Below are 11,361 nucleotides of genomic sequence, written 5' to 3' on the forward strand. Positions count from 1 at the left end.
ACACTGAAAATGGGATCTTAGGTGTATTCCTTGCTGTTCTGCACTGTTATCTTCTGCTTATGTTGTTTTGGGGTTTTATTTTTCTTTCAAGGAACAGCCATTTAGCATATTCTGTGCTGTTCTACCTTCCATCCCGTAGATAACCTAGAGAGCATGGAGGTGCTGACCTCCCAGGTGATATGTCTGGAGGTTGTACTGCTCCAACATGCAGTATTTCTTAAGGCTGGAAAAACAACCTGCCTTACATTGTGGAGAAAGAAAAATACCCTACTAAATCCAGTGTGGATGAGGTGGTGTTGGCTGCATGTGTGCAGAAATCCACACATAAAGTCCAGCCCATAGCTCTTGTTTGCTGATGCCATGTCCTGTACGTGTGAGAGGTGATTGTAAGGTGTTGTGTCATGATGGAAGGAGCTATATAGCAGCAATCTGGGCCTTGCATACATTAGAATCATAGAATTTAGGGGTTGGAATGGACCTTACAGATCATCTAGTCCCAACTCCTGCCCTGGGAAGGGACACCTCCCACCAGAACAGGTTGCTCAAGGCTTCATCCAACCTGGCTGTGAACACTGCCAGGGTTGGGGCAGCCACAGCCTCCCTGGGCAACCTGTGCCAGTGTCTCACCACCCTTACAGTAAAAAACTTTTTTCTAATGTCTAACCTAAACTTGCCCTCCTTCAATTTGAACCCATTACCCCTTGTCCTGTCATTGCAGTTCCTAACAAAGAGTCCCTCTCCAGCTCCCTTGTTGGCCCTTCAGATATTGGAAAGTTGCCCAAGATGCAGCATTGTTTGTTGGAAGTTTGGTGAGGAGAAGTCTGGATATAAATGGGAAAGGGAAAACAGCTACTAATACTTGGAATTGTTTTCAAATCTCCTAGAGATGTGAATACTGCTGTCATGGAGCTGCTGATAATGGCATATGCACTGAAGACTTCCTGTGCCAGGAACATCATTGGGGTCATCCCTTACTTCCCCTACAGCAAACAGAGCAAGATGAGGAAGAGAGGCTCTATAGTCTGCAAGCTGCTGGCATCAATGCTTGCCAAAGCAGGTAAGTGTCACAGGGGCTGCTGGGCATCCAGAGAGCATCTTTCCATACATTCTTCTCCCTGTTTGATGTGGGGATGTGCTGCCAAGCCCTTGAGCCACTTTAGGGAGAGTAATTTTCTTCATTTTTCTTGTATTTCTTCTAACTCACACCTGAGGAAGTAGCCTAGTAGTGTCATAGTGAAATCCAGTGCTGGGACATTGCACATCTGTTTCTCATTATGTCTTTGGAACTTCTTACTTAAATCTGATTATGATTATTTTATGACATGGCATAATAGTCTGAGTAATAGCTAAAATAGGCTGGAAAATTGAGATACTCAAGAGCTCCAGCCATGTGGGAGTCTTCTTAATGAATTGTTGTCTTTTTTCACCCTCCATTAGGTTTAACACACATAATCACTATGGACCTTCATCAAAAGGAAATCCAAGGCTTCTTCAGCTTTCCAGTAGACAACCTGAGAGCATCCCCTTTCTTGCTTCAGTATATACAGGAAGAAGTGAGGTTACTCTAGTTCTATATATAAACTTGTCTTAACTCATATGATAGCAGCATTGAGCCTCTGCTTAAGCAGAGGTGGTGTTGTCAGTCCAGGTCAATTCTTCTGTTAATTAGTTCTTTTTTTTAGGGGTACCTATTGCATGTTTCTTAGGAAAGTGGGAGAATGTTACACTGATTATACCTGAATAGAAATTGAACTCCAGCACAAGCAGGAGAGGAGCTTGCTCTCTGTAGAGTGAGTGGCATTGGAAAGATGCTATTTGTGCTCCTGCCTCTAATCACCTTTTAAATCCTGTTAAACTGCCTCCCCTTGCCCTTTGTGCTGCAGTGGATCTCTGACTGTTCTGAATTATTGATAGATTTTGTCTTGGGCTGAGTGTAGGAACGCTGAGCACAGCAGGGCTGGGGGCAGGGCATGGAGGCATTACTCTCCATGTAGAAAAGATGATGATTTATTCCCACGTGGTGAGAGCAAGGTTTCCCCATATGGGGAGGGTTAAACACGGTGAACATTCACACCTTTGCAGAATACACAAATACTTGTGTTTGAAGTGTGTCCAGTTGGCTCTCTAGTTTCTTGTCACAGAATGAAGATGTGGGTCTGGGGAGGAGGGTGGGCAGGATTATTCAGCCATGTAGCAAATCAGCTACTCACTAGCAAGAAGGTCTTTAATTAAATTGCTTTTTGTCACATCCAGATTCCAGATTACAGAAACGCAGTTATTGTAGCCAAATCTCCTGGTGCAGCTAAAAGGTAAATGGTTGCTTTACTACCTGGTTAAAAGTAACTTGGAAAATACCTGAGCTGGTGGGAAATATACCTGGAAAAGTTTGGGAGGGTGGCAAATGGAACAGCACTTTGGTCCATAAGTCCTTTATGGCTGGAAATGGGATGGGTGTCTGTAGTGGTGCAGATGGGCAGATAAACTTTGCATCCCCAACCCTATGGGAGTCAACTCTGCAGGTCTCTGCTGCTACAGAGTGAAGTGGTTCACTTGGGACTGGGATCAGACTTGCTGCTTGAGTTTCAGCAGTGCCTGATCATCTCAGAAAGCATTTAGCCCATGAAGGAATATGTGGTGGGGCCAAGGGGTAGAGTGGGCTTAGGGATGTTAAAGAGGAATGAAAAATCACTTCCAGTGAAGTTTCTTGTTGGGGAACTGCCACAGTGGTGCAGCCTTTGCTTGCTGTTGGGTCTGGGAGAGATTTGCTTTACTGGGCTGTGAAGCTGCATAGCCCAACACCTTCCTGACTGGCTGTTGGTGTCTCCCAGGGCTCAGTCCTACGCCGAGAGGCTGCGGCTGGGGCTGGCAGTGATCCACGGAGAGGCTCAGTGCACAGAGCAGGACATGGATGATGGACGTCACTCCCCTCCAATGCTCAAGAATGCAACTGTGCACCCTGGCCTGGAGCTGCCCTGTAAGATGAGGCTTCTCTGCTTACCTTTTGACACAAACAAAAGTTTGGTGGGAAACTGCTGTTGGTTTAGCTGTGTAGGTATAACTGACCTAATGCCAGTTGGAACAGTGAATATTTTTGTGGAAAGATTGGTATCAGTAAGTTGTAGGAGAAGGTATGGGGGAAGGTTTTTATTTACTCTTTCTGGCCTTGCAGAGCATCAGGATTGTTCTCCTTGGCTGTGCCCACTCAACAGTGTCAGGCTGACAGATCCTCTGATACAGGTGGTGCTTTTACAGTGCTCAGCAACAAAACCCATTGAGCCAGTGAAACAAAAGGAGTGCAAGAGTGTAATGATAGAATGTCCACTGAGACAGGCTGCTGGCTCCATGGTGGAGGGGAGGGCTGGCCTTTCCCTTCTGCTGCAGCCATTGTTACTGCTGGAATTTTTCTTCATCTTGGCAACCAGGTGATCATGTTCCAGCATCTGTTTTAACAAGCTTTTGAGGTCTCTGGCAAACAGTTCTCCCAGAGCATTGCTGAGCTGCTTCCTGAGCTCTTGCCATTGTTGGGAGCACAGAGCAAAGGAAAAAGGAGGAAAACCTGTGTTCTGGGAAATGCCATCCTCAGGATTGCTTGTATTCCTGCAGCACTCAAATAACAACAGTACAGTCAAACTCCAGCTCCTTCTTAGGAGGATTTTAGCTTTCTAGGTAGGTGGTGGTAGGACAGAAATGGAGAGCAGTGAAGGTGGCTGAGAAGTGGTGATGGGAAGGGGTGTGTGCTGCTGTGTGTGGTAAGAGTTACCCATCATGCAGCCAAGCTTAATTACACCAGCAGTGGTTAGGGCTACTGATAAGCGTCTCAGCTTTTGAAGTTTAGGGAGAGCATCCAACCAGTTTGTGGGCAGCTCCTGGAGGGGAGGCAAGTAAGACTGCAGACATTTTACATCACCCCAGTCATTGCTCACTACAACAGAGTCAGTTAAATGGCGCTTATGTTGCGGGTGAAACTCCTTTTGGGCCTTAAGGGGCAGGTGGGATTTGGCTATGAAGTTTGGGTCTTCATCTTGATTGTCCTTCTCCTGACAAGGGGATTTTTTCATGCCCTTCCAACAAAACAGGAATTTGCATGGTTACTCTTTGCTTTTTCCTTCCCCTGCTACTCTGAGAGGATGCTGTCCTCCAAAATATCACTAGTTGACATTTGTCTGCTACCAAGGCATTGATGTGACTGTATTTTTATTTCCAACCATGTCACTTCAAGGAAGCTCAGCTGTGGGAGCTTGTGCTGCTGGAGAGCCCTGTAAATGAGAGCTCTTACAGAGATGTGCTCTTGTCTAGTTTAGTTATGATTCCAGTGGAAAACTGTTTTCAGTCCTCAGCTATCCAAACACAAACTAATTTGCTGTGTACCCCCACTTTCTTATTTTATCTCCTGCAGATGATATTTTATCTCCTGCACCAATGACCTTGCATGCCTAAGGCACAAATGTAAAACAGTCAAGCTGAGACTTGGCAGCTCTCTGTCAGTGAGATGTGGGGTGGATTGTGGGGTGAACTTGTTCAAAACTATCAGAAGGAAGTGCTTTTCTCTCCAGTTTTCTAACCTGATAGAAACCTGGTTTAGAGTGAGCTGGGGCTCTGTTACTGGAGGTGCAGAATTCTGAGGTGATCCCTGTCTAAAAGCAGTCTGTAAGCTTCTAGTGCATCCTGGTTGTGTGTCAGCCCCTGCCAGGGAGCTGTGCTCTGCCAGACAGAGCTGAAAGTGCAGTTGGGGTTAGGGATGGCAATGCTGTGAGTGTCTTTACTTACTTTCTCTGCTACACCTCTCTTGTTGTCCACTTCAGTCATTTGAGAAGTGTCATCCCACCTCAAGTGTCACATCACACCAAACCCTCGATCAGCTCCTCCATCACCAGCATTCCTGGTGGTGTAAGCTCTGAGGACAGAGTGAAGCAGGTGCTCAGCTATATCCCTGCATGGTTGATTGTGAAAGGTCAGACATGTGCTGCTTGCCCAGAGCTGGATGCTTCCTTACACCAAAACAGGCCTGAAAACCCTCTGATTATCAAAACAGAACCAGTCTGCAGGTCTGCCTGGCTCAGTGCCCCCAAACTGGGTCTGGGGATACTTCTGGGGAGTAGCTGAGACACTGTGGAGCATCCTGCTCTGGGCTATAACCAGGTGGGTGTGGAACATCCTAGACCTGGCAGATCAGGCTCCCAGTGGTTGTGTTACAGCCAGGAGATAGGTGAAACCTGTGTCTGGGAGCAGCCCCAGAGCCCCACAGCCGTGGCTTATGCTTGTGCCATTCTTCATGGGCTTCCTAGTGAGTTGGCTGGGCTCCTGTGTCCTGGCATGCACCTCGTCTCCCTGTTCTAGAAGAGATCATGTGCCTCTAATTAATGAGTGTTAGGCAGTGCAATGGCTTACTTATTGTCCTGTGAGTGTAGCCTGATGTGATACTCTGCTTCGTAAGGAGCCACAACAGAAAAATGCCAAAGGTGCTTCTAATTGCACTTAAAATGCTGCACTGAAGCTCTGAGCCCCAAAATCGGAGCCTTTGAGACAGGATGTCACTCTGGGCTTGTTCTCTTTGATTGTGTGCTTTTATGTCTCAGAGCTTGCAGCTGGCTTGGGGCTGTGCCTTAACAAGTGCATGTGGACTCTTTGCATGTTTCCTCGTCCTCCAGAAAGAGAGTGGAACTCCATCTGTTAAATGGTTTCTGTGGCTTTGAAATTCAGCACTTTGTACAGAGAGCTAATAGTCTGTTTCCAACCTAGAGCCCAACAAACTGCCATGAGGGAAGAGAGTTTGGGGGTGGAGGGAAACTGGAGTGCCCGTAGGTCTGTTCCTACTTCCTTACCCCCATCTCTTCCCTGTGTTTAGGCTGGGCACAGGGATGTTATCTGTCCTTCCAGGGCCATCTCCACGCAAAACAGTTCAGTCTTGAGCAGCCTTTGGCTCTGTTGTAAATGCAGTGTTATATTTCATGGTGATTATCACTTTAATGCATACTGTCAGCTCCAAACAGAGTTTATTTGGGCATTTCTTAACCCGTTTTTGACCACCTGATTAAAGCAACGTGTTTATACACCTGGGAATGCTGTTTCTTTGTGCCTTTAACATGTGGTACTTCTGTGTATATTACATACATCAGAATGAAACTGTTCTGTGATATTCTTGTTTGATAAATATGGTGGTTGGTCTAGTTTTTTCTCTTCCCCCCCCCCAGAAGCTACAGATACCACAAACATCTTTTCTGACTCTCCAGAAAAAGGCAGCAACTCCTTAACCTAAATTGCCCATGATCCAAGGGGTTATGCCAGGCAGAAGCACTGCTGTGGCTTACTTCTCTTTTGTCTACACACAAACAGAGGTTCTGTGCCTGGGATGAAAATGTCCTTTATTATTTGAACCATTTTCCAAGCCACCTTCTCCCAGCAGTTCTGACTTGCACATCTTGATATGTCCAAAGCTTTTGAAGAAGCAACTGGCTGCAGTAACCCTTGTGTAAATTCTCATCACGTTGGAGCAGTTCTCTTGAGATTTGATGTGGTTGTGGGTAGATCTTTGGCTTGCAATTTTTTTTCTTTTTATTTTGCAGAGAAAATTGAACCAGAAAAAGGGAGAACATCTCTTTAAGATCCGGGTAGGTCGACGTGTTGCCTACCATTCCTTAAAAATAAACCCAAACTGAAGCACAGCTTTTAAAACCAGAGATACAAAGCACTGCTAACACTGCTAGCTGCCCTGTTAGCCTTTAGTCATAGCCAGGAATGTGGCTGCTTCCTTTATGGAATAGAATGATGCTGATTTGCTGAAACTTTGTGTCTCTGTAAGTAGAACAGTGCTGAGTTTCAGCTCCCTAGGCCTGTTCACCACTTGTGTAGAGAAAATGTTCCTTACCCTGGCTGTTGTAAACAGAGATGGCACTCATCTGTGGATACACATGGAGGCTGGGATGGCAGCCAGGTGGAATCCTTTTGATACTTCACAGCTCCCACCAGGAGTTCTATTACTGTCCAAAGTAGATAATAAACTAATAACTAATCTAAGCAGGTTTCTAGTGCCTGTAATTGAAATTTATGGTCTGCTTATCTCTTGTGGTGCTTAATCTTCATTTATTACACATACTCTTCTCATAAGAATATTTTCCATCAGGATTTAGGTGTGACTTTGCATTTGATAGGAGACTTATGCAAGGGAGGCTGGAGAATCTGTGCCATGAAGAGCTATTAACTCTTCAGGCCAAGGTAGCTGTGACTTTTAACAGAAAAACCTGGCAATGAGTGATGGAACTTTGGTCCAAACTGAACTTTTGGATACTTTATACAGTTTAGGTAGGTTTATGGAAAACCAGTCTGTGGAGTAGGTTGTGTGTGCGAAGAACAACTCTACACATGAATCTTCAAGCTGTGGTCCTTGTAACTGCTTTCATCACATCCCTCACTGTGACTCACTCACCCAGCTGTGTTTGCACTCTAAGCATTCCCAGGCACTCCTGAGATGTGAGAATAGTACTGGATCAGCCTGCTGTGCAGGATAAGGAGTTTCATGTAGGATGATTTTGATCCAGGAAGGCAGAAATTGGTATTCAGACAGGATTTTTGGTGGGCAATGGTTTGTGTTCTCCTGCTGATCAGGTACTACATCGCAGTAGGTTATCTTAAAGGAGAAAAATGTAACTATGCAGAGTATCTGAAACTCCTGGGCACTTGAGAAGCCTCTGTGGCCAGTGTCCTGGCAAGGCCTAGGCTTACAAAGAGGAGGTGTAACAAGTGCCTTGGTAGGAGACTTTGCACTCCCCATAGAGAGCACAAAATCAGGGGTGTGGGGTGTGCAAGTGAGCCAGGTAAGTGTTACAGAATGCTGGATGTTCCTCTCTGCTTCAGGGGTTAGGTGAGCCCAGATTATCCCCTATTGGCACCTGCATGCCGACTGTGTCCTTTCCATGCTGGAAGATGTTGTGCTGTATAAACCAGCACCCTGTGGCAAGGTTGGGCTGGTGGACAGCAAGTCCCTGACCTGTATCAGAGGCCAGTTGCTGTTTGGGGCAGGTCTGAAGGGTCTTACACCTGGATATTCTCAGTGCATCCTAGGTCATATCTGTTATTTTTATGCTGCTGCTGGAAGCTTGGCAGGAGATTAGTTTTGCATGAACTATGTCAGTGCAAAAGTAGAGTCAGGAGGGAGTGGAACCTTATTTCCCACTACATCTCTTTGCTATGTAGCACAGCTCATCAGTGTGTATCCTTTTGATCCAATTGCTGCTTGCCACTGGGCTTTTAGAACTGAGTTTGTACTGGAATTTGTCCTGCTCTTTGCATTAATCCACTTTTTAAAAAACTCAGCAAAATTGCTTCTGTAAACTTCCTTAAGCTTTCTTTGCCTGAGCAGGTGGTATTAAGGTTCTTACATCCTCTGAAAGAGCCTTGTGTGTTTGGTGATGTGAGAAAGGAAGCAAACTGCAGTGTGAGTCTCTGATCCTGCAGATGAATTACTGAGTCCAACAGGTGAAAAGTTGCACTTTGTAAACCACCTGCCCTTTGAGAGGTGTTGCCTGGAGAAACCCATTTGTTGTTCCCAGTCATGAAATAGACCTTTTTTTTCAAGTCCTGTTCTGGAGCACGAAGTCACTGACACTTCCCATAAACCACGTGGTGCTTTTGTAGCTCTCCTTGCCCAGGGACCTGTTAGCTAGTTGGGTTTTTTTGCTGTGTCTGAGGTCAGGACAAGGTTCCCCACAGAAGCTGCAGAGTTTCACCTTTGTGCAGCAGTGCTGTTCATTGCAGGAGGAACAGGATGGTTATACCAGTGCTCTCCCACTTAGGTGGGTGTCAGGATCATGTGAAGCACATGTCTGTGCACCAGTGTGAGATGGTTAATGGTTCAGCCTCTCATGTGGTGAAGCTGTTGGGGTTTAATTCAAGCCTGTCTGACCTGGACTCTTATTTTTCTTCTTCTTCAGTGATGATGGCCAAGGAGAAACCGCCAATAACTGTGGTTGGAGATGTTGGAGGAAGAATTGCCATCATTGTGGTATGAGTGTGATGGGGTGGGGGTGGCTTCCTCCCAGAAGCCTTCCTTGAGCTGCTCTATCCCTGAGGGTAGGAGGGATGGGAACATGATTGTTAGAGGCTGCTTTCTCCAGTTTTGCTGGTGGCTTTGCTTAGTTCACCTTTCTGCTGAAAACCCTTTGTACTTCAATGCTCTAAGCCCTGAAATCTCATTGCTCCCTTGATTCTACAAATGTCAGATGTCTGCAAATACTGAATAGATCTAGAACATGCAGAGAACTCCTGAAGTGTTAAAAAAAAAAAAAAAAAAAGCCCCAAACAAACAAGAAAGCTTGCTGAGCTTCTCATACTCTCTGTGCCATGCTGCAGTGTCAGTAATCAACATGTAGGTCCTACCCCCATGGAAAACATACCTTGCTGATGATAAGCTCTGTGTGTGTATGTGCAGGGGCTAATTTGTTTCCAAGACACAATATTTGTACTCCACACCAGCAAAAGGGTCCCTGAATGAGGGAAATGGCATTCACAGGTTGAAGTCCTTCACGGGGCTGTCTTTGCTTCTCAACAGCAGCTGAAGTAGAGACAGGGATTGTTTTCTGTGTCTGTGTGCATGGCCAAGGCTGCAGTGCCTTGCACTCCTGCCCTGCAGGCACTGTGAACTTCTGGGTTCAGTGTGCTTTCTCTTTCTCCTCAGGATGACATCATCGATGACGTGGAAAGCTTTGTGGCTGCTGCAGAGATCCTGAAAGAGCGAGGAGCCTACAAGATTTTTGTGATGGCTACTCATGGGCTCCTGTCAGCAGATGCTCCTCGTCTCATAGAGGAATCCTCCATCGATGAGGTGTGTCTGCTTTGTGGACTGTGGAGGAGAGGGGATGGCTCTGGTGGCGCCAAAACTCACAAACTGATGTTCTTCCTATGCCACATAGCTCTGAAATCACTGGTTAATCAGGTGCTTTCAGTTCTTCATTGGAACAAAAAGAGTGTGTGTGATTAATCCTTGTTCAGGTCTGATTCCCTGAATATATTTTTTCCCTAATGCACAGATATTAGTCATCCCTGCCTGGACACTTCCCTTGCTGCAGCTGGGGGTGTGTGGCTGCTGTCTCACTGTACAGCCCTTTGCCCTGCCCCTCTCCCCCAGCTGATGAGGGGCTGTTGGTACCTTAAGAGGACAAGATTTCAAACCTCACCCTTAGGAACAAACATGTCAGTGCTGTGACCTAATGGACCCATCAGCCTGTGTGCAGGTGGCTGTTGGAGTCCTGGTTATCCTGGTCCCCTCAACACCTTGACTGTCACCTGAGGGGAGACCATTTATTTCAGCCTTTTTTTCCTAACACACAAAGATTTCTCCACCTGAACTGTGAAACAGCAGGTTTTAACCCCTCCTGGAGTTAATCCAGGGTGGCTGTTCGGGGAGAGTGAGTGTTTCAACAACACAACTCATGGTGTTTCCCATCTGGCCCTTTGTAGGTGGTGGTGACCAACACAGTTCCTCATGAGGTGCAGAAGCTGCAGTGCCCCAAGATAAAGACTGTGGATATCAGTTTGATTCTCTCTGAAGCCATCAGACGGATCCACAATGGAGAGTCCATGGCTTATCTCTTCCGCAACATCACTGTCGATGACTAGGCCTGGCACTGCCCCTGTCCTGGATTCCACCAGAGAAGGAAACATGCATGAAAAGGCAATACCATAAAACATAGGCATAACACAAGTGTTTATTTTTGTAGGAGCGTGAAGGTTTTCAGGGTCATGAGATCTAATAGTAAACAGTCAACCTGACCAGCACTTTACAGGTGATGAATAGAAGAGGCCACTGGCAATGGGCAGGATTTACACCTTGATTAAGAGAGATGGAGAAATGAGGTGGTGTCGAATCTTTAACTTCCTTTAATGATTATTTTCCTTTAGCGTGTTATCTCCTGCCCTGTAGGGGCAGAAAGAAAAGCAAACCAGAAGTAGCTGTCAGCTGGTGAGAAGGGAATAGAGACTACTCAGTGCTGTGTGGGCAGCACGAGCTGCCTTTGGGCAGCTCTGGGGCTGTTTGTGCCCACGGCTCACCCAAGAGCGCGGCAGGGAACGCTCCGTCCACGCTGCGCCGCTGGCAGGGCTGAGCAGCACACAGCTCCATGCCAGCTCAGTGGCCTCTGGTCTCCTGCACACAGCTCCTTGCCAGCTCAGTGGCCTCTCGTCTCTTGCACAGCAGAGCAAGGACTTTCATCCAAACTAAGTTAGCGGAACATCCCAAAGGGACAGCTTAGGGCAACCCATTCGCAGGGCTACTCACACCCTCGTGTCGGGGAGCTGGGAACAAGCTCGTGTGTGTCTCCCAGCAGAGCAGGGAGTGCTCATTAATGTGTTGGCCTTTTCATTTCGTGA

At 46.6% G+C, this 11,361-nt stretch overlaps 1 protein-coding gene across 1 annotated transcript in view; it reads left to right on the forward strand.

Annotated features, from left to right (window-relative positions):
• PRPSAP1 (phosphoribosyl pyrophosphate synthetase-associated protein 1) overlaps positions 1-11,028 on the forward strand; it is a 24,577-nt gene extending 13,549 nt beyond the window's left edge. The window contains 7 exon segments of the mRNA XM_009071249.1: positions 885-1,057; positions 1,438-1,553; positions 2,254-2,309; positions 2,829-2,974; positions 8,928-8,998; positions 9,671-9,817; positions 10,453-11,028. Of these exon segments, the coding sequence (XP_009069497.1) occupies positions 885-1,057; positions 1,438-1,553; positions 2,254-2,309; positions 2,829-2,974; positions 8,928-8,998; positions 9,671-9,817; positions 10,453-10,611 (868 nt within the window). The 3' untranslated portion in view covers positions 10,612-11,028.
• The last annotated feature ends 333 nt before the right edge of the window (positions 11,029-11,361 follow it).

The sequence above is a fragment of the Acanthisitta chloris genome, unplaced genomic scaffold (genome assembly GCF_000695815.1).
Source record: "Acanthisitta chloris isolate BGI_N310 unplaced genomic scaffold, ASM69581v1 scaffold6980, whole genome shotgun sequence".
In the NCBI taxonomy this organism is placed as follows: Eukaryota; Metazoa; Chordata; class Aves; order Passeriformes; family Acanthisittidae; genus Acanthisitta; species Acanthisitta chloris.